This window comes from Excalfactoria chinensis, chromosome 3 (genome assembly GCF_039878825.1).
Source record: "Excalfactoria chinensis isolate bCotChi1 chromosome 3, bCotChi1.hap2, whole genome shotgun sequence".
Classification (NCBI taxonomy): Eukaryota; Metazoa; Chordata; class Aves; order Galliformes; family Phasianidae; genus Excalfactoria; species Excalfactoria chinensis.
The window spans coordinates 4,129,307-4,150,775 of record NC_092827.1 but is presented as its reverse complement, the minus strand read 5'-3'; the positions used below and the strand labels follow the sequence as shown (position 1 = coordinate 4,150,775).

At 46.3% G+C, this 21,469-nt stretch overlaps 1 protein-coding gene across 2 annotated transcripts in view; it reads right to left on the bottom strand.

Moving 5' to 3' along the window:
* Positions 1–5,374, bottom strand: part of KIF13B (kinesin family member 13B) — a 117,587-nt gene extending 112,213 nt beyond the window's left edge. For both annotated transcript variants that reach the window (XM_072330953.1, XM_072330954.1), the window contains exon 1: positions 5,214–5,374. In XM_072330953.1, the coding sequence (XP_072187054.1) occupies positions 5,214–5,268 (55 nt within the window). In that variant the 5' untranslated portion in view covers positions 5,269–5,374. The remainder of the gene's footprint in view (positions 1–5,213) is intronic.
* Between the last annotated feature and the right edge of the window lie 16,095 nt (positions 5,375–21,469).

Below are 21,469 nucleotides of genomic sequence, written 5' to 3'. Positions count from 1 at the left end.
TGCTTCCTTCCCCCAAAACAAACACATGCGTCAAGTGACTGAGAGTGCAACCTCCAAAGAGTAGGACAGAAAATTAGCACCTAGCACGGCAGTCAGAGGCTTACACAGATAGAGAAGCAAATTCCTTCCTGACAAGTACTGGAGACAGATGCTTTATCATCAAAGCTCAAAGGATCCCTGTCTGCACACAGAAACTAGTCCAGATGAATATGCACATTTGCATAATAGATACCTGAGTGTCCATTTACAAGCCATCTAGCTCTCTACACTGGAAGCCATAGGCCACAAACCTCCAAAAGCAGCGTTCTCAGATAGCACTGCCAGGAGCAGGGCTGGGTGCACACAGCTCGGATCCAGGTAGGCATGGGCACCCCACCTGAGCTCCCTGCAGCCTCCTGCCTGCACCGTGCTGCCAGTGCTCCTCCAGGATGCCTTTCCAAGCACTACAACACACAAAGGGCAGATGTCACACTGAGTGACACAGGGCATGGTGATGACAGGTGGGTGGTTGAATTGGATCATCTTAGAATCATAGAATGGTTTGGGTTGGAAGGAACCTTTAAGCTCATGTAGTTCCAACCCCCTGCTGTAGGCAGGGACACCTCCCTCTAGCCCAGGTTGCTCACAGCCCCATCCAGCCTGGAATGCTTCCAGGGAGGAGACATCCACAGCCTCGCTGGGCAACCTGTTGGCAGTGTCTCACCACCCTCACTGTAAAGAATTCCTTCCTAATATCTAATCTAAATCTGCCCTTTTCCAGTTTAAAGCCATTTCCCCTCATCCCGTCACTACATGCCCTTATAAAAAGTCCCTCCCCAGCTTTCCTGTAGGCCCCCCACCTGAATAATTCTATGACTCTGTGACTTTTTGTGCAGTTAGCTTTCTGACCCATTTGAGAAGAAAAGCATTAACTCAACAGAGGTGCAGCAACATTAAGCAGGGATGGTCTTAGAGGTCTTCTCCAACCTTAGTGATTGCCTGATAGCAGTTGTTTATGCTGCCTTAAGGTGTCATTGACCACATCTTTCAGGGTAACTCACAGAATCCTTAGAGCTGGAAGGGACCTCTGGAGGTCATCTAGTCCAACTCCCTTGCAGTGAACAGGGACATCACAGTTAGATCAGGTAGCCCAGGACCTGGTCCAGTCTGGACTTGAAAGTCTTCTGGGAATAGGGAATCAACCGCATCCCTGGACAACCTGTTGCAGTGCCTCACCACCCTCACTGTAAAAGATTTTTTCCTTACCTAACCTAAATCTGACCTCCCTGAGCTTGAAACCATTTCCCCTTGTTCTATTGCCACAGACCCTGCTCAAGAGTCTGTCCCCTTCTTTCCTGTGGCTCCCCATTAGATACCAAAAGGTTGCTATCAGGTTCACCTTGCAGCCTTCGTATTCTGCCAGTACTGATAAAGACTTTATATTTTAATTAATGCCACATTCACCTGACTACAGGCACAGAGAAACACAAAGGTTTGAATATGCCTATGGGATGCCTGCACACAAACATCACCTGAGACTAAAGTAATGAATAAAACAAATCTGTATTGAAAAGCCTCAAGCTGTCATTTGCTTTGCTTCATGGTATGACTTGAGCTCTGCACATAAACAGGAGGGGGATCAACTGTTTAATAGGGTGGATAGTGACAGGACAAGGGGGAATGGTTTTAAACTGAGACAGGGGAGGTTTAGGTTGGATATTAGGAGGAAGTTTTTCACACAGAGGGTGGTGACGCACTGGAACAGGTTGCCCAAGGAGGCTGTGGATGCCCCATCCCTGCAGGCATTCAAGGCCAGGCTGGATGTGGCTCTGGGCAGCCTGGGCTGCTGGTTGGTGACCCTGCACATAGCAGGGGGTTGAAACCAGATGGTCACTCTGGTTCTTTTCAACCCAGGCCATTCTATGGTTCTATGACACATGAAGTCAGTGACAATATTCATAAAGGAAAATCCAACAACAGCAAAAGAAGCCCCTGGTTATTATGAATAAATAGAACAAGTGGTACAATAGGAAATATTTTAGTGAACAACATATTGCAGCAAAACCAAGAAAGACTTTAAATGAAACAGTGCAAAGCTCTCTATTTCATAGAAACTGAGATCTTTATGCAAAGTATGGTTTCAAAACTAAAAGAGGGGAAGATTTAGATTGGACGTAAGGAAAAGGAGATTTTTACAGTAAGGGTGGTGAGGCACTGGCATAGGCTGCTCTGAAAGGTGGTGGTGCCCCATCCCTGCAGACAGCCAAGGTCAGGCTGGATGGGCTCTCAGCACTGATGGAGCTGTGGGTGTCCCTGTTTACCTAATTTGAAGCATAATGCAAAAAATAACAGATCTGAAAAGGTAAGCCATTCAAGTACAGTTAGGAATCCTTCCTCTTGCTGCTACAAATTAGTACGACAAGCTTACTTTATAGATTGCCACTTCACACAAGACTGGAGCAGGACCCTCACCTGGAAACGCAGTGCCATAAGCAACTATGTGATGCAGAAATCCCTTCCACATGCGCGCAGACCTTATTATACTTTTATGAGCTGTATAAATTAGTAATGGTTAAACACACCACTTTTATTAACCTAATAAACCCTCGCCTTAAGAAATTCATAATTCAAACACTGAAGACAACCACTACCACCACAAGTAAACACTGAGAACGTTTCAAAGCTTCAATCCCTACAGTCGCAGCCATCTGACAGGTTTGCAATTTTAAGCCCTTTGGTGCAGAGGGAAGGAAAAGAACATTACTCGTGACCCTGAAGAAAACAAATACTTGCTTCACGTCCAAAGTCCCAGAACTTTGTACAAATGTTATTTAGAACAAAGCGCAGACTGAAGAGTTTCCAAGAAAACCTCAAAGCTTATGAAAAAAAAAAAAAGCAAAGCCACAGAACTTTAACAACTAGATGACTCCAAAGAAAAGCAGTTACACAAATGCTTCCATTTAACATCACGGAGGTAAGAAAACATTAAGCTTATTGCTATTGCTGTAAATTCTAGGTACATCAGAAACATCACTTGATCGTAACGTCTGGACTGTGACAAATAACCCACTCAGAAATAAAACAAAACAAATCACAACAACAAACAATTCCAGGAAATCTTCTTTGGGGTAGGGAAAGGAATTCCATCTTTTAGGCTGGATATACACAAACCTAAGGTCCCTTCCAAACCAATCCACACTGTGATTCTGTGAATTCACATACTGCTTGCAAAATTACATGGCACTTAGTAGCTACAAAGCAGTGCTTACAGAGAGGAGGTACACCCCAACTGCCAAGCTATGTGTATGACAAGTACTCTTTCTTCCCCCGAACAGGTAGTATTGGATCCTGCCCCTGGAGATACTGAATGTCAGGCTGGATGGGGCTCTGAGCAGCTGATGGAACTGTAGGTGTTCACTGCTGTGGAGCTGAACCAAATGACCTTCAAAGGTCCCTTCCAACTCACACAATTCTATGGTTCTATTCCTGAAACGAGGCACCACCTTCCAGGTTCACTCCATGCAGCTCCATCTCCCTGGCCCTGAATCTTCTCCCACCATCTCTCCACAAGGATGCACTGTCCCTCAATTTTGCACATTGCTGAAGTTTAGAAGAAAGAAAGAAAAGAGGCAGATTTTGGTCAAAATACCCTCAACTGATGTAACCCACCTGATTAATTCCATCTCCTTTACTTCACTTGTGAGGATTGAAAGTTTGGATGAACTTAGTCTGACATTTCACAGCATCATAGAACTGAGTTGGAAGGGACCCCTAAAGGCCATCAGGTCCCACTCCCTGCACTGAACGGGGTCACCCACAGCTCCATCAGTGCTCAGAGCCCATCCAGCCTGACCTTGGCTGTCTGCAGGGATGGGGCACCACCACCTCTCTGGGCAACCTTTGCCAGTGCCTCACCACCCTTAGTGTAAAAAACTCCTTTTCCTTATATCCAGTACAAACCTCTCCATTTTTTGTTTAAACCATTTTTCCCTTGTGCTGTCACAACAGACCCTGACAAAGAGTCTGCAGCCTTTCTTACAGCCCTCCTTTAGACATTGACGGGCAGCTCTCAGGTCACCTCACAGCCTTCTCTTCTCCAGGCTGCACAGCCCCAGCTCTCCCAGCCTGTCCTCATAGGAGAGCTGTTCCATCCTTGGGATCATTTCTGTGGCCCCTCCTCTGGATGTGCTCCAACAGGTCTATGTCACTCCTGTAGCGAGGACTCCACATCTGGACACCTCCATTTCAAAAGGCATGGAAATACTTGACGCAGCGACATTAACTTTTTATTCTTCCTATTTACCAAAACAAACTAGAAGTGCTATTTTGTTTCAGATCACTCGCTGTAGCTATTAAACTGCCTTCACTCGATCCCCCCCCAAGGAATTATTGGCATACTTCTGTGAGAATGTGGGAAAACAAAACCTTACACGTTTCTTGGATCCCTGCCTTCTTCTTCACCTCCTCACTCCCTGGCTGCAGTTCCCTTTTCATGCTTGCTTCCTCATCATCTAGAGCAAGTTTTTCTAATTAAGACGAGTCATAAACATTTAAACAGATGCCCAGACCGCGGTGTGATTAACAAAACCCTCAGGCAAGTTTCGTTGAGGGGGAGAAAAAAAAACCAAAAACATTAAAAAGAAAGAAAAAAAATAATAATAAAGCCCATAAACCAAAACACCACCAAAACCTCTCCTCAATTCACGCTTCCTCTTCCATGTTTTTGTGTTTGTTGTCATGTGTTTCCCCCACACTTCACCCGGTTAACCCATTCCCACTCACCCACTGAGGGGTTACCCCAATGGAGGTGCAGGAAGAAGACAGAAATGGTGTTATTTTCCCCCCCAAAACCCCAAGGAGCAGGAAGAAGGAAGAAATCTCCGGCACAGGGCAGGGCCTGGCTATAAAACAGGTGCAGGAGGTGTGGGCTGGGGTGTACATACACAAAATAACCCACCATAAAACGGGGTGAGATGAGGGATAAAGAAAAAGAGGTTAGTTTGGAAGCAGAGACGTGTCAGGAGTGAAGACAGCCGCTGCTGGGGGCAGCCCGGCTTCACCCACCCGACAGACACAAGCACATCCATCCCTGCTCCCGCACACGGGGAACAGCTCCACTGCCACACACAGACCCGGACGGACACGGACAGACGCCGACGGGACCCGCTGCCTTCAGGGCCGCTCCCGCCGCGGGCCGAGCCGGGCTGAGGGGCGCTGAAGGAGGAGGCTCTCACCTCGCCGGTTCATAGGGCGGACGCGCACCGCCACCTTCACTTTGGAATCCCCCATCGCGCTGCTCCGACCTCCCCGACTCCCTCGTTCCCTCCTCGGCTTCCGTCTACCGAGGGACAACCGCCGGCGGCGCGGGGAGGAGCGCCAAGCGGGGCGGGGGGGGGCCGAGGCCGGGCGGCAGCGGGAGGGAGGTGCCGCGCCGGACCAACGTCCGGAGGGACTACAGCTCCCAGCGTGCAGCGCGGCGGCGGGGGGGGGCGGTGTGAAGCGCTGCTGGGAGCTGTAGTTCCGCCCGCAGCCCAGGGCCGGAGCGAGGGTATTGCATGCTGGGATATGTAGTCCTCAAGAGCCACAGTGTAGGCCTGCAGGGTGGGCTCCCCCAGGCCTTGCCGCTGTGGATGAGCTTCTGTCCCAGCTCAACTCCCAGCAGTGCCTCGAAGCCTCCTGAGGGGCATAAGGGGATTTCCCGCATTGAGCAGGTGCTGTTTTTGGTGTTAAATGTGTTTTCCCTGCTCGCTTTCCAAACTCTTTACCCATTGCGTAAGTAGCAGAACTGCAGCTTTGGTCATGGAACTAAGCCATGCTGAAAAATAAAGTTCAAAAATATGTGTAAGAAACCCCCACAAAAGTAATATTTTCCTTCATGTTTGAGTTTTGGGAGCGCTGTGTATGAACATGGGCCTATCGGAGTGTATGTGATAGTGTTTGAAGTGATAAGCAGTAATGCACCTGAAAACTAGGTGATCTCAGTGGGCTTTTCCAACCTTAGTGGTCGCGTCATAACTTTGTGTTGACTGGGAGAGTTCACAGTGATGAAGATGCAACACCCAAGCCTGAAAAATAACCATCTGGAGTTATGCTTTGGAGTGTACACTGTGAGGAGACTGCGTTGAGACGAAACCTCACCTCTCTGCGTGGTTGACTCTACAAGTAAAGAAGCACCACGGTCTTGTTTTGTTGCAACGTGGGGCTTCTGGATAACAGAAGTCGCATAAAGAACCATAGAATCATTCAGGTTGGAAAAGACCTCTGAGATCTTCCAGTCCAAGCCCGGCCCATCCCACCATGCCCACTGCCCTCATCCCTCAGTGCCATATCTCCACATTCCTTAATGTCCCCTTAACCTCCAGGGATGGTGACCTCACTACCTCCCTGGGCAGCTGTGCCACTGCATCACCCCTCTGTCTGAGAAGAAATGTTTCCTACTATCCAAACTGAACCTCCCTTGGCACAGCTTGAGGTCATTACCTCTCATCCTATCATCATTACTTCGGAACAGAGGCCAACCCCCACCTAAACACAACCTCCTTTCAGGTCATTAAGTACAGCTTTATCAGAAAAGGCAGTTGAGTAAAATAACTTAATAATCAGAAGTGGTTTGAACAATATTACAGTTTCTCCCCCTTGTATGGCCCAACTGCTCAACCACAGCCACTGCTTACAAAGACCAACAGCGAAACCCTAATGCAAAGATGCATAATCTCATTTAAATGGTCACGCTTGAAAAACCTTGTCACTGCGATTTTAGTTCAAAACAAGGGCTCTCTCTGTGTAATTTTGAAAGGCCAGATTTCAGCAAGGACAGAGAAAAATTATTCGGAATTGTAATCCTCTGGCTCATCAACACTGAGGATGGGGACAAGGCTTTGTGACGGTGACAGAAATAAATAACACAGCTCCAAGAGGTTTTGATATAAGATTTCAGGAGGTAGCTCTTTATGCTCGGAAGAATTGCACTCAATATATACCATGTCGTGCCTGACTGACCTGAAGAATATCTTGTCAAGGTAGGGAGAATACCAGAACTAAGCTGGCATTTAACAGGCTCAGCGATTAATGCCCATGTTTCTAGAAGGAGCGCCAGACATGCAAAGGTTAGCAAGCTATCTTGAGAGCAAATAATAACAATAATATCAACAATAATAATTACCACAGTAATAATCCCACCAGCAGCAGCAGGTCGGACCAAGTGACCAAAGTTTTGAAACACCAATTGAGATTTTGTAAGTGGATTGCATCAACGCATCAATAATCCTGTCCACAGCCATGCACTGGAACTGGGTGATCATTAAGGTCTCTTCCAACATACTTCATCCTATGATTCTGTGGTCTTTAAGGTCCCTTCCAATCCAATTCATCCTATGATTCTGTGGTCTTTAAGGTCCCTTCCAATCCAATTCAATTTATGATTCTGTGGTCTTTAACATCCCTTCCAACACAATTCATCCTATGATTCTGTGGTCTTTAAGGTCCCTTCCAATCCAATTCAATCTCTGATTCTCTGATTCTAACTCCTTGGCATGCCATGCTCAGTCCAGTGCTGTGTATAGTTTCTTGCTGGGAGCTGGGCGTTCCACTTTCAGCCTGCACAGTTGGTTCTTGCACTTGTGAACTTGAGGATCCGATTACAGGATGAAACCGGGCTTTGAACTTCTTGTGGTATTTTCCAGCTGGGGCCTCAGCAAACCACACTGATGTCTTCTGAAACTGAGTGTTTTGTGATGGAGACAAATATAATCCTGGCTTTACAGCTGGGACGGTGAGCGGAGAGCGGAGGGTTTTTACATAGGGTTGAGTTACCTGGAGTCTGATTTGAATAAATGAGATGAAACCAGCCAGATGTGCAGACTGCTGTGTGTAGGAGGTGTGACCCAAATCCAGCCTGTGCCTTTGCCATGCATCTTCTCCTCTGGTATTAGCTCCCTACCATCGATCCCTGCTATGCGTACAGTCAAGTCCTTTTGGGGAAAGGATTGTATACGTCTTTCTATTTCTTAGGAAAAGACGCCAGCATGATTTTAGTGCTGTGTACATGGACAAGAACAAATGCAAGTATAATGTTTTTGCAAGCTTTGCTCTGTTTTTTCTGCATGGGGTGAAGAATTTACCATAAACTGTGAAAAATCTCCCCATTCGCAGCATTTCAGTTCTGAATGCGAGAGAGAAACTTCAGATATATATGTCTTTTAGGCAGTCATCACTACTTTATCCAAACTTGCTCTAAGTCTGTGAGACATCCTAAGAGCCCATCCACAGCTTGGAACAAGTCTTACTGGGGCTCTGGAGCAAGAACTTCTCATGTCTCTCTGCAGTTATGCCTGTGGACATTTCCTTTACACCACTGCTGTCTCCTGCAATGAATTGCAGTAATGCAACTTATCTTGCACTGGCACAGACTACCCCAGTGTAATTACCCCACAGTGAATTCCTCCACTAGCCCTTTCCCTGGCTCAGCGTTTCACAATCTGTGGGAAGCATCTCCCTGGAGGGGCACAGCTTGGAGGGAGGATATTGTTTCCATTCACAGCACTGGAACATGCTAATTATACTGGGAGAAAGAAGGAGGGGGGATGGCAGCATTCACTTGGGAGGGACAGGCCTGGCAAATAGTTTGTGAAACGCCAACTTAACCCGGTCTTGTAGGGAATTGTCTGGAACTCTTTTCCACCTTCTTAGTTACTGTAATGAGGGGCTGACTTCCCAGATTTGCTCTGGCTATTTAAATGCTAATTTAATTAACAAAACATCCTTGGGGGGGAGGCATTGCTAGTCCCTCCCATTCATTTGTCGAGTTTCTGAAAGCAACACTATTTTCATCAGATTGAAGAGCCACAGTTATTGCTATACCACCTGGCCATGGCAGGGATTAAAGCAGTAATGTGGAGAAGGGAAAGGGAAAGGGAAAAGGAAAGGGAAAGGGAAAGGGAAAGGGAGAGGGAGAGGGAGAGGGAGAGGGAGAGGGAGAGGGAGAGGGAGAGGGAGAGGGAGAGGGAGAGGGAGAGGGAGAGGGAGAGGGAGAGGGAGAGGGAGAGGGAGAGGGAGAGGGAGAGGGAGAGGGAGAGGAAGAAGGAGAGGGAGAGGGAAAGAAAAAAGGAAAGGGAAAGGGAAAGGGAAAGGGAAAGGGAAAGGGAAAGGGAAAGGGAAAGGGAAAGGGAAAGGGAAAGGGAAAGGGAAAGGGAAAGGGAAAGGGAAAAGGAGAGGAAAAGGGAAAGGGAAAGGGAAAGGGAGAGGGAGAGGGAAAGGGAAAGGGAAATGGAAAGGGAAAGGGAAAAGGAGAGGAAAAGGGAGAGGGAAAGGGAAAGGGAAAGGGAGAGGGAGAGGGAAAGGGAGAGGAAAATGGAAAGGGAGAGGGAAAGGGAAAGGGAGAGGAAAATGGAAAGGGAAAGGGAAAGGGAAAGGGAAAGGGAGAGGAAAAGGGAAAGGGAAAGGGAAAGGGAAAGGGAAAGGGAAAGGGAAAGGGAAAGGGAAAGGGAAAGGGAAAGGGAAAGGGAAAGGGAAAGGGAAAGGGAAAGGGAAAGGGAAAGGGAAAGGGAAAGGGAAAGGGAAAGGGAAGAGAGAAGATTAAGATCAGGGTCCTGCATCTTACTACTTTATAAGCAGCTAAGAATTTTTTAGGGGCAACAAAATCATAGGGATTTCTTTCACAAGACTGTTATGCCTGGAGTGTGCGTACAACAGGGCTGCAGTGGAAAAGATTGGCTTTCATTTTTATCTAGATGAAGGTATGAACAGATCTCAGATCACCTAGATTAATTATATCTCAGGGCAAGCCAGAAACTGTGGCAGACTTTTGGATGTCTCTTCTTCTAAACGATAACAAGCAACAAATCAAGCATATTTTAAATCAATTTCTTCATCTGCAAGATGGTGTATCAGAAGAGACACATCAATTATGAATCTGCTGGAGACCTAGTTTCTACCCATAAATGATTCAGGCTTTTGGAAACTAAAACAGAAGGTTTCATTGGTATTGGGTTATTCGTATGGAAGCTCTGAAATGTTGCTGCCATTCACTTTTGCAGGAAGCTGAACACTGTTAGGGTGGTCCCACCAGGGACTGGGAGGCATCTGGGGCACCCAGCAGTCCTGCACCTACCATGAACACATCTTCAGAAAGGAACTGTGCAGTGACATGCACACAACAGGACTTAATGTTGTACATGCTTCATAGGTTATTATTATATACGTATACGTATGTATATAACGTATATGTTATAACGTATATGTATATAACGTATACGTATATGTACTATATACGTAAAACTTGTCCCCAGGATAACGCTGGTAATTATGTCAATGCACACATTTGCTAGAAACTGGGAAAATAATAACAGGTAAAAACCTCTGGGTAAAACAGAAAATGCTTGTTTTTCTGCTTGTTCTCAATATTTCCTCCTTCCTTCCTTCCTTCCTTCCTTCCTTCCTTCCTTCCTTCCTTCCTTCCTTCCTTCCTTCCTTCCTTCCTTCCTTCCTTCCTTCCTTCCTTCCTTCCTTCCTTCCTTCCTTCCTTCCTTCCTTCCTTCCTTCCTTCCTTCCTTCCTTCCTTCCTTCCTTCCTTCCTTCCTTCCTTCCTTCCTTCCTTCCTTCCTTCCTTCCCTCCTTCCTTCACTCCTTCCTTCACTCCCTCCTTCCTTCACTCCCTCCTTCCTTCATTCCCTCCTTCCCTCCTTCCCTCCTTCCCTCCTTCCCTCCTTCCCTCCTTCCCTCCCTCCCTCCTTATGCAATGCAGTTTATACAAATTTGCAAGTTCAGAAGGCATCACTATTGGCAAATTGCTTGCTCTCCTTGTTTATTTTAAAGGTACCTTTGTAAAACCGATGGATATGTAACTACCAGTCATGGATTTTTTACTGACCCTGGGCTTAGTGTGAGAGCATCCACATGCAAATAAATGGGCTCTTGAAGTTTTTGTGCTGTAGTAGGTTGTAATTCAGGGTAAAACATGAAAGAAACTTCTGTAGATCACCTACCTCCATTTCCATTTTTTTTTTTCCCTTATTCCAAAGTTCAAAGTTCTGGTCATAAATTCTGTGGCATTAAAGGACATGGCATTCCTTCCTGTATTGCCAGTGGGGATCCTGAGTCAATAGCCAAGCCCTGATGTCTCCATAAAACCCGGAAGTGAGATTTCCCATAGCCATGCTTGAATGCACACACAAAGTGAGATTTCAGCACATACACCTCCAATATCAAAGCAAGGCCATGTAATATCAGCAATTTATGGGCTTGTTGGATGAGGCCTGGATGAGAATTTTCTCTATACTATTGACTAAAAACCTTTATTGTTCTTATCAGCTCTTGAGTTTGCTGCTACTGAGTGATTCAAAGCAACTGGTTTTACCAGCCCTGTGGCATTCTATTTGAGCTTTCCTCAGATAAAGATTTGACACTGCATTTCGTTTGTTTGAAAAGAAAATGGATCCAAAGAACTCAAAATATACCAAATTAGCAGACGAATGTAGCAGTTGCAAGACAAGCATGTAACCCTAGGAAAATAATAACACTACTAATAAAAAGCCAGCACAACGACAATCTCTGGTACACCACAAAATGCATATTTACAGAGTTGTGTAATGTTTGCAAGCACTTATCTCTTGGAACCTCCAAGACACATGAGCTGGGAGAGCTGAGCTGCCGTGGCTTCAAGGACTGGAGTGCGCAATAGCTTCACCTGCTGAATCATGGTGTTCCTGCTCTGCTTCTGCATTGAAGAGACCCCCGCATCCACTGATTTTTGCTCCACTCTTTCTCTCTTCTTCAGCATCCCTCCCTGCAGGGGCTGCAAAGTCTCCAGACAAGTAATGGAGAGCCAGACACCCTCGACACAAGCAGAGCTACTAATCCAAACCCAGAGCTGAATTTCCCAGCTGCATTTACACTCATAATAACAGGGGAAAAAAAAACCACAACCATTTTAATGTGTTTTGCCTGCGTTTGGCGAGTAGCACTGCAGGCTAAAATGTCAGCTCCAGATACCCCCAGATTTAATAAGGCATTGATTTGATATTGTAACCTGGGAAAGTGTGATAAATGGGGATGCTGCTGTCACCACTGGCAGCAGCAGAATTTGTTCATGAGATAGAATTTTAACAGACCAAAAATGCCTTCTGACTCCATAGACAAGAGTGACACCCCGTGGCTAAAGAGCAAAATAAATCAGGTCTAATCGTAATATATCCTTTTCTTATCCCTGTTAACTATGTTTGAGAAGGATGCTTTATCCCCCTGACAGCATCCATTGCCTGGTGGCAGTGGCAGTACATATTCCTTAAGGTGCCTATTGGCATCTCAGTTTGTTCTAGATGGAACCCAGCTTGAAGTTTGAGTCTAAGCATTTCGTTTCATCTTACTGGGAAACTGGAGCCCAGCTCTGCCACTTGAATCTTGCTGCTCTGCTTCCAGCCCTCCACCTCTCTGGCACTGGTGATGTTTAGATTTGGGGCTCAGCACTGTGAGCAGAGAAGCAAGGAACAATGTGCAGCTGCCAGAAGGATAAAGCCAGTCAGCTCCAAGGCTTGTCCCTGTATCCCTCTGGTTCAGTTATACAGCGCTTGCCCTAGCACTTGTTTCATAAGAAGCTCTTACACAGTCAAACAGAACTGTCTGAATGGGAAGGGACTCTTAAAGGCCATCTGGTCCAACCCCCCCTGCAATGAACAGGGACACTCACAGCTCCATCAGTGCTCAAAGCCCATCCAGCCTGACCTTGGCTGTCTGCAGGAACGAGGCACCCAGCACCTCTCTGGGCAACCTGTGACAGTAACATAATGTAATGTTATTGCTAATATTCAAGCAATATTGAATAAGAATTTGCATCTGGAAAATGTGACTCCAAAACAAAATCATCCCCCAGATTTGCAGTGTGATAGGCTGCCCTGTGGCCTTTCTAATCACTAATTTCCCTGCCTCAATCTCTCTTTTTCTCTTCATTAGGTGTCAGTAATGGATATGGAGCAAAAGGTGAGTTTTCAAGGTCTTTATCTCAGGTGTTCACAGCCATGAATTCATGCAGAAATCCCTGCTCACGCTCAATACACGTCCGCATTTCTTTGTCTTTCCAGTTTGTTTCTCTCCCTTGCAAAGTTACAGTGATAAAAAGCCAAATAAAGGCATTAGAATGTAAAGCATCAGGAAAAAAAATCATCCAGTTAACGAGTCCCGGGGCTGATGTAGATGTTTTGTGACAGCTGTGTTTGGGCACTCCCATGGAAATGATGTGTGTGGGACTTTGCCAGCCCTTATGGACTTGAACAACTTGTGAGATATGAATCACAGAATCACTTGAGTTGGAAGGGACCCTAAAAGGCCATCTGGTCCTACTTCCTCGCACTGAACAGGGACACTCACAGCTTCATCGGGTGCTCAGAGCCCCACCTAACGTGGTCCAGCCATACATCATGTAGAGTTAAGTGCTTCATTGTCAAGTCTCTGCTAGGTTTTGTAAAGTAATGAACTGTCAGTATTAAACAGAAGGGAAAGCCCTCTTGCTAACTAAGAAATCACCAGGACATTTTCCTCTGCCTCCCATGGGAGCTCCTCTACTTCCAACTTTGTACATGCTTTTCTCCACCATTTTCAGCTGTTCTGCTGTGTGGAAAGTGGCCATTCCTTGCTTTCCACTCCAGAAGTCATCTGAGTTCACACAAATACCTGAGGAAGGACTTGGATTCTAATAGGCACCTGCACATTGAATATTCACATGGCTTAGAATAACAAATCACTCCACGCAGGAAGCACACTCTTATGAATTTGTAGCAGAACTAGAAATGCTGGAGTGATTGCTTCTAGACTTGCAGCACACCTTGATATGTCCCGTAACATAGTTTGCCTCTAAAGATAAATCCTTCATTCAGGACAGAGCTCTTTGACCCTTCTGCATTACATGAACCAGGTATTTGCACATGGATTGATTCCCCAGACCCTCAGTTCCTTCTGCAAGTAGAGCTGCTGGAGCTTTGTCTGCAGTTTGAACTGGTTTAGTTTTTCCTTATAGTCTTCAGACTATTCTGGCCTCGAGATCTAAGCTGTCTGTGAAATAGTGCTAATGCTGACATTGTTTGTTTCTCGTCTCATCTTACCGGGGTGCTCCAAAACTGACTGAAGGCTTGGACAGGGAAGAGTTGGGATCTTCATTTCTCACTCTTTCATAGGATCAGAGAATCATTTGAGTCGGATTGATCTTTAAAAGCCACCTGGTCCCACTCCCTGCACTGAACAGGGACACCCAGAGCTCCATCAGTGCTCAGAGCCCATCCAGCCTGACCTTGGCTGTTTGCAGTGACAGGGCTTCCACCTCATCTCTGGACAGCCTGTGCCTGTGCCTCACCACCCTTATTTTACCTTTATGTACCTTACTCAGCTCTTAAAGCTTTAACATCCAATTAGCAGTAGTTATCCAGCCTGTCTTTGCAGAGCGAAGCACCTGGAGAGCAATATTCCTTTCCTATAGCAGGTATCAAAGTGAGATGGGATAAATCAACCTTTTGCTGATTTCTGGAGGTAAGAGGGATAAGAAGAGCTAAGCTGCCCAGTGAAGACCTAACTTTTAACTTGAGACAAGGGAAACACCTCATACCCTTAAGGCCTTGGTCCCTTTCCATTTTCATGACTGCTGATCTGACACATCCTCTGCTGCTGTCTGTTTGCAGAGCTTGGTGGAGCTGCTTCTCCTCTGCCCCAGCAGCACTAATAGGATTAACAACCGCTGTGGCTCTGGGAATGCATTGCTCTGCTTCTCAGAGGCACTCAGCGCTCTTCCTTTTGTATTTCACAGCAACTGTCAGTCCTTGGCATTCATCCTGGCCCCGTTTTTTCATGCACTGACGTTCTGAGGCAGAAGGGGGAGCCCATACATTATGTTTCGTGTGCCATCCTACCAAGTGAGATAAAGCCATCAAAGGAGTAAGGGCTTTACATGAGATCTTCTGCTTAGCTGATGTTACAGACACATCCAACTGGGGGAAAACAGGCTCACAGAGCCCAGATTGCTGTTATCTCTTCCTTTACAACAAAGAGAAATCAAGGAAGATTTGAATTCTAAACAACTATATCATGTGTCATCACGTTAGTTCAAATGCTAGAAAGAATTTAATCAAGAACTCGTTAAACAAACAAAAACACGGAGTGAAAACAGGCCTTTCAGAAATGGGATAAGTCATAGCCGCGTGATGTTTATTTTTGCTGATTTACTTATCCACTGGGAAACCAAATAAGTAATCTATATGTTACTCTTATGGTTATTCATATTGAAGCAGCATGTCAGATGCTTCCCAAAGATCCATGTGAATGCCAAGCTGTTAAACAGGTTTGGGCTTTGCTGGGTTCTTCCATCAGGATAAGGACACAAATAAAAGCTACAGTGCAGATTTTTGATGCCTTCTTTTTTTTTATCTGTGCTCAAATTCCCTTTCAGATCCTTTCTAAGCACCAAAGTTGAGGGCATGTCCCTGCTGTCAGCTGTGTGCCAGGCAGCTCTTTTCATCCAGTCTCAGTTCCTTCTGCTCCATACAGCCAAAGCTCCATGTATGAGCACCCAAGGAAATCCAGATGTCCATTTAATCTCTGAGAAGGTCTGAGATGCATCACGTGGGGTAGGTTTTCTGTTAGGAAATGAAGAGTTTATATATCCCTCTGACTCCTGGCATTCATGACACCGCTTAGCTGCATTACCCACTTGCTGGCTACCATTAATACTTCTGAGAATGACAAAGGTAAAGATTTTGACCCACAAATGGTGAACGTGTGAAGTTATGAGAGCTGAAGATAGACTTAATCCATAACGTACGTATGAGTCTTCTCTTTGTTCTGCCTGGTTAATTGAAGCTGTGTTGGATTTGGCGCATCCTGTGCGGTTTTGCCTGCTCGGATGTGACGTGTTGGCCAGAACTGCACTCAGATCTCTTCAGTCCTTGCAGAAGACACACAGAATCATTCAGGTTGGAAAGGACCTCTGAGATCACCCAGTCCAACCCCAGCCCATCCCCCAATGCCCACTGCCCACAGCTCTGGAACAGCTCCATGGACAGTGACCCCACCACCTCCCTGGGCAGCTGTGCCACTGCATCACTGCTCTTTATGAGAAGGAATGTTAGGATGGATAAAGGAATTTGGGGCTGTAGTGGGAGCTGGAGCTGGAAATCTGAGTTACAGGCCGGCAGGAGGTCATTTAAAAAGACATTTGCAGAAGGATTCAGCCTAAATGCTGTCCTTCAGACTGCTTAGTGCAGCAGCAACAAGGAAAACCATTCTGCAAAAGCCGTTTTGCTGTAAAACCCAAGAAACATACATACGCGGCATATGGGAGGGGAGTTTTTTGCAGGCGTTGTAGGCTTGATGTCTGATGACTGCAGCACTGCTGTGAATACAAATGGAATTCTCATTCCGCGCAAGTTGGATGTAGGAGATAAATTAACTTTCATTTGAAACTGCAATGAAAGCTTTGACAAGCAAAACCTCTTCCTGTTGAGCAGGTTGCAGGGGATGCAGAAGAGAAAGCCTTCCTGGAGCTGGTGGCTCTGTGCTTGATGTAAAGATAAACTCGGAAAGATAAACCATAATTATTTCAAGAAATGGTTTCTGTTCAAAGGCTGGAAATCTGTCAGATGGTTGCATTGATAAAGTCTGTGTGCAAGGGAATGGGAATTCAAGGGGACAGAAAGCAAAAACACATAAATAAAAGGAGCAACTACTTGGGACTACGGAAGGCATGATGGAAAGGCAGCATTTCCAATGGACCAGTGACACAGATGTAAAATTAGGATACAGACCTTTGCTATGTGACAGCACAGTACTGCACCAAACACTGGGAATGTGGTCCCAGAAAACACACCTGCAGTTGTCTGATGGGAAGGAAAACAGATTTTCCCATAAGAATTGATGAAGTCTAACAGTTTAAATGCACGGGACTGTTATACCTCAGCTTAAAGGTGCTCCCACCCAAACCCCACCTCTAAACAAAGGCGAAAGATGGAAATGTCGGTGTGATGCTTCAATAATATGCTACTGAACTGCTTAAAATGTACTGGAGACAACTGCATTTACGTGGTCATTTTCATACAGAGCAACGTGATACAACTACCACAACTACCAAAGAATAGCATTCATGGGAATAATTCATCCCTAGAGCGGGCAGGACCCCAGGAGTGAAATGTTGGCGATGCCCACCCCAGTTTACAGCTTTAGCATCCCAAACACGTGGCTGACACGGCCACTCTCCGTTGCTGAGGCTCCTCTTTTTTCATAGTAATCACAAAGCTGAACTGCAGAGTGTAGTCACGGCCATTTACGGCAGCTTTGTTTCAAAAGCAGCAAATTCTTGCTGTGTTTCTCCGCTTTGAAAACCTGCTTCTGGGTGTTGTTGTGGTGTTTTTTTTTCCTTGTCAGGATCTTTTCAGTGTTAGAGGGGTATTGCTTGCTGCAAAGGTACGCAAGGATAATTAACGACTGGATATATTGCTCAGAGACAGCAGGAGGCTGAGCCATATGGGCACTTTGCTTTACTTTGCCTGTGGTTTCCTGCATGTTTCGCTTCCTTGCAAGTCTCCTTCATGCAGGTTTTGAGTTGCTCCTTCCCAAAAACTGCAGGGATTTCCCCAGTCTCAATCCTGGACTGCGTGCCTGGGCAGCGCTGAGCCCTCCCTCTAGTGGCTGCTGTCCTGAGATGCTGAGATACCAGCTGCAAATTTCAGCTGCTCTCTGGGAGGCAGTACCAAAATCAGATTATCTGCTAAGGATCCATGCTTCCTACAAGATGGGGTGTTGGACCCTTAGCACAGCTTCTACTTGCCTTGTGCCCACAGTGCAGCTCCCAGTGTTCATGCATTTAGATGGGATACTTGCAATGTGGGATTTGTCCTCCTGAGCTGGCAGAGCTCAGATATGTATGTGGATGTATGTATGTGGATGTGGAGAGATGCACGAGGCTCCCCATTTGAGATATGCACAACGCGTCTGCTCACGGGTTTTGTACTGCTAACATTTTGGGTTCATCCAGAGCAGGCATGCCAGGGTAAAAGCTGGCTTTAGTTTTAATCTCATTACAGCTCCTCTGTGTTTCATCATCCTGCAGGCACGCTCACACTGCAGCATCACTCCTCACTGCAGGAGGAATTGCAGCACAACTCCATGGCTTTTGGGAAGGGAGGAACGCTGCTGTGGTGTAGGATCCCCACCGGCACCTCCACCTCTTCTCCATCAGCATGCAGCTCAGCCAGTGTAACTCTAAGCATGTTGTAGGCTTGTACAAGGCCGTGTACTGGCCTGTTTTCTGGCCAACTGGAAGATGTTGGGAGGATGGGGCTGATGCAGGGGTGCAAGGCAGCACCTCCTCCTTGAGTTCAACCAGACAGAATGTCTGGGTCTGCTGGAGCCTAGATGGAGCTGGCAGTGTTGGATCACTCATCCCTGCAGGTTGTGCATTCAGACCTCTCAAAGCAGTCCCAGCATCCAAAACCCGACAATTTCAATGTGAACACCGCTAAACCTTCTGTCGATCGCTTTCACAAAACCCCTCCAGATTGAATGGAGCAATCAGTCTTGGTTTCCAGCCACATCGCCGCTCTCCCGACAAGCAGAACATGTGGCCGTGCTGGTAAGTGCCAAGAATGATTTCTGAGTGCTGAAAACTTTTGTCCTACTTGTCTTGCATGATCTCGGATCCGCCTTGGATGAATCCTGTTCCAATTTCAGTCCTAGGAGCGTTCCCCTGGCTAATTAAAGGACAACTGCTTGTAACTACTGACCACATTTCTCCAGCAGTAATCAAGTTATTTTACATTTTGCTCAGCTTGACTATTAAAACAAACCAGAGGGTTTCCAGTTATGGCTGATTCTCAGGCACCGGCACAAAGCTGTTCTCGTGCCTCTTGCTGCAGGGAACACATCCATTCTTAAAAACATTGCTTCCCTGCTGTTCCTTATGAGAGATTTCTCTCTTTAGCATTAAGGAAACAATTCTGTTCAAAATGAGCTAGAGTTATGCACGCCTGGTGCATTGCACCAAGCAGGTAAGGTGAAGCCCCGTGTGCTGGAAACATCCCCTCTAAAACCACACCTGTGCTACTGAGAATGAACCAGAAGACTAATCAGTGTTCGGGGTAAGGTCGTTAAATGCTTCCCCTTCTTACTGAGGTCCTTGCATCCCAATTGTCTATTGGGAGCCATTCCATTGCCATGCAGTCCCTGTCCTTGTATGAGGATTTTCCATATGAAAAGGACTTTCTTTTGATTTCCCTTCTACTGCTTATTTGTGGAGCGTTTATTGCATCTCCCAGCCCTTCCCTGCTGCGGTGGTAGATGGAAACTTAAGAAAAAGAAAGAAGCAGAGATCATCCCTAGGGTCCCAGGGCTGGGGCTTTGACGTTATGCACCCTATCATTGCAGAGATATCTCCATTGAGACTGCAGGAGAGCACCATGGTCCTTGCCTAGTGCAGAGGGTAATGGAGGGCTGGGAGCCACAGTTGCTCTCTGGATCTGCTGATGTGCCCTTGTGTGTACTATATTATTATACGAAGTTATAACTGGTGCTACAATATCTGCTGCAGGCTGGGGTGATTCCAGGATCGTGGTATTTTGGGCATGATACAAACCATGAATATCAAAAGCTCAGATTAAATTCAAAAAAAAGCTTTATCCTAACACTTGCATTGTATTAATAACAGCCCATTGTGCTCATGGAACCAGCCTTTCTTTACACTCTCCCACCACTGAGACCACTGGTGTCGCTTGGCATTGGCAAGATAGGAAAGGGAAATGATCACACAAATGGAGCCAAAGCCCCTCCTAGATGTGCTGCTCCATGCTGGGAAGTGAAGATGCCATTTTGGTGCATCTGGTGGAAATCTCTGCCCTGTTGTCCCTCTGGAAGGTCACTGGGGGCATTTAACGGGTAGAGAATAGCTGCTTTTATGCTGTGTGAGATATTGATACAGATAAGGACTGCCTGTCACTGGGAAGCTGCCCAAGGTTTAATGATTTAATTGCTGTTTCCTGTGTGCTCCCCTCTCTGGTGTTCATCACAAATGACAATGGTGATTTCATGTCCTTGGTGCTGGGCTGGGCCTCGCAAGAATCTCAGCTCCCTGTGGTGTTCTCCTGGATGCCTCCAGGAATGTCCTTGAGGTTTCATCCCAGCTAAGATCAATCCAGGGGGCTAATTTCCTAGCAGAAACTCCACCAAGATGGTGTTGGTCCTCTATGTAATCTTGAAGGCATGAGTGATAGAGGGCATTTGGGGCATCCTTGTGATAACCCCACCAACAAGCCGTGCACAGTGGGGTGAGACCAGGATGGAGGCAGTGCAAGACAAAACCAAGGGGAGGGATGGAAACTGAGCATGTTTTGGGTTCCTTGGCACGCACCTGTGGTACCACAGAGCTGCATTACAGTAAAGCAGGGCACAATTAGACCTTTTAAGACTTACATCTGCTTGCAGATAAATACACCATTTGCTCCACCCTGGTATTGATCCTGAAATGAAAACATGCTGCCCTCTGCTTCTAGCTCCATTATCTCCAACCCCAAACAGCCAGAAATCACAGCCAGAAGTCCCCGTCTCCCAAAACTGCCTCGAAGTTCTCAATCATATTTTTAGTGCTCCTTCTAATGTGCTTCAAATTTGCCCTCTGGTTTTTCTTTTAGAGGCTACAGTAAACCCAGCTCATCCCTGGAAACTCCAGAAAATTGAGGCTTTGAGAAAAGAGGCCTGAAGATTTAAGAAAAATGACATATATGTCATGCATATGTATTCCTAAATGGATTTATACCTACGTTAAATGAGTTGCATAAAAACATGAGTTGGCATCTCTTTGAAAGTGCTACAAGCCACCCATACCCCGAGCTGTTCCATGTCTTCTTAGGACTGAGATGAGAGGGCAGACTTTGGCTCAGCCACATTGCCCTCTGTGTCCCAGCTCATGGCTTTTACGTGTGTGTCCTTTCCCCTTGCCCCAAGACATCCAGATCCATTGCTGAATGCAGACTGGGTTAGGGCCAAGGGCTTTAGATCACAGAGATCTCTGCCAAGCCTTCAAGGCTGATCCAGTGCTGAAGTTGTGCCAAGATGAGTTTTATCAGTGATAGGGGTGAGAAGTGACTCAAATATTATAAATCTTTCAGAGCTTACAGAAAAAGAAGTTTATTTTCCCATGGATGTTTTAAGAAAGAGAGATGTCCTGGGCTGGAATTGGTGACCACCACTCAGGTCCTTGTGCCACTGCTTAATTCATCCCTTGATGAATTCATCCCTTGGCACTTTGTCCTTCTAAGATGTTGTCAGGACTGTAGATACAATGGAGAGAGATGCTGGCAAGGCTGGGGGTGTGGGGACAGGGCCACCCTCGCCACAGGCACTGCCAGCCCATGGGGTGTGTGCCTGGGGGACAACTGGCAGCACTGGGACCACTGCTGGGCATCACAAGGCTCTGAGCTGTCATGTTCAGTGCATGGGAAGCTCAGGGGTGATTCTTTTAATAGGGAAT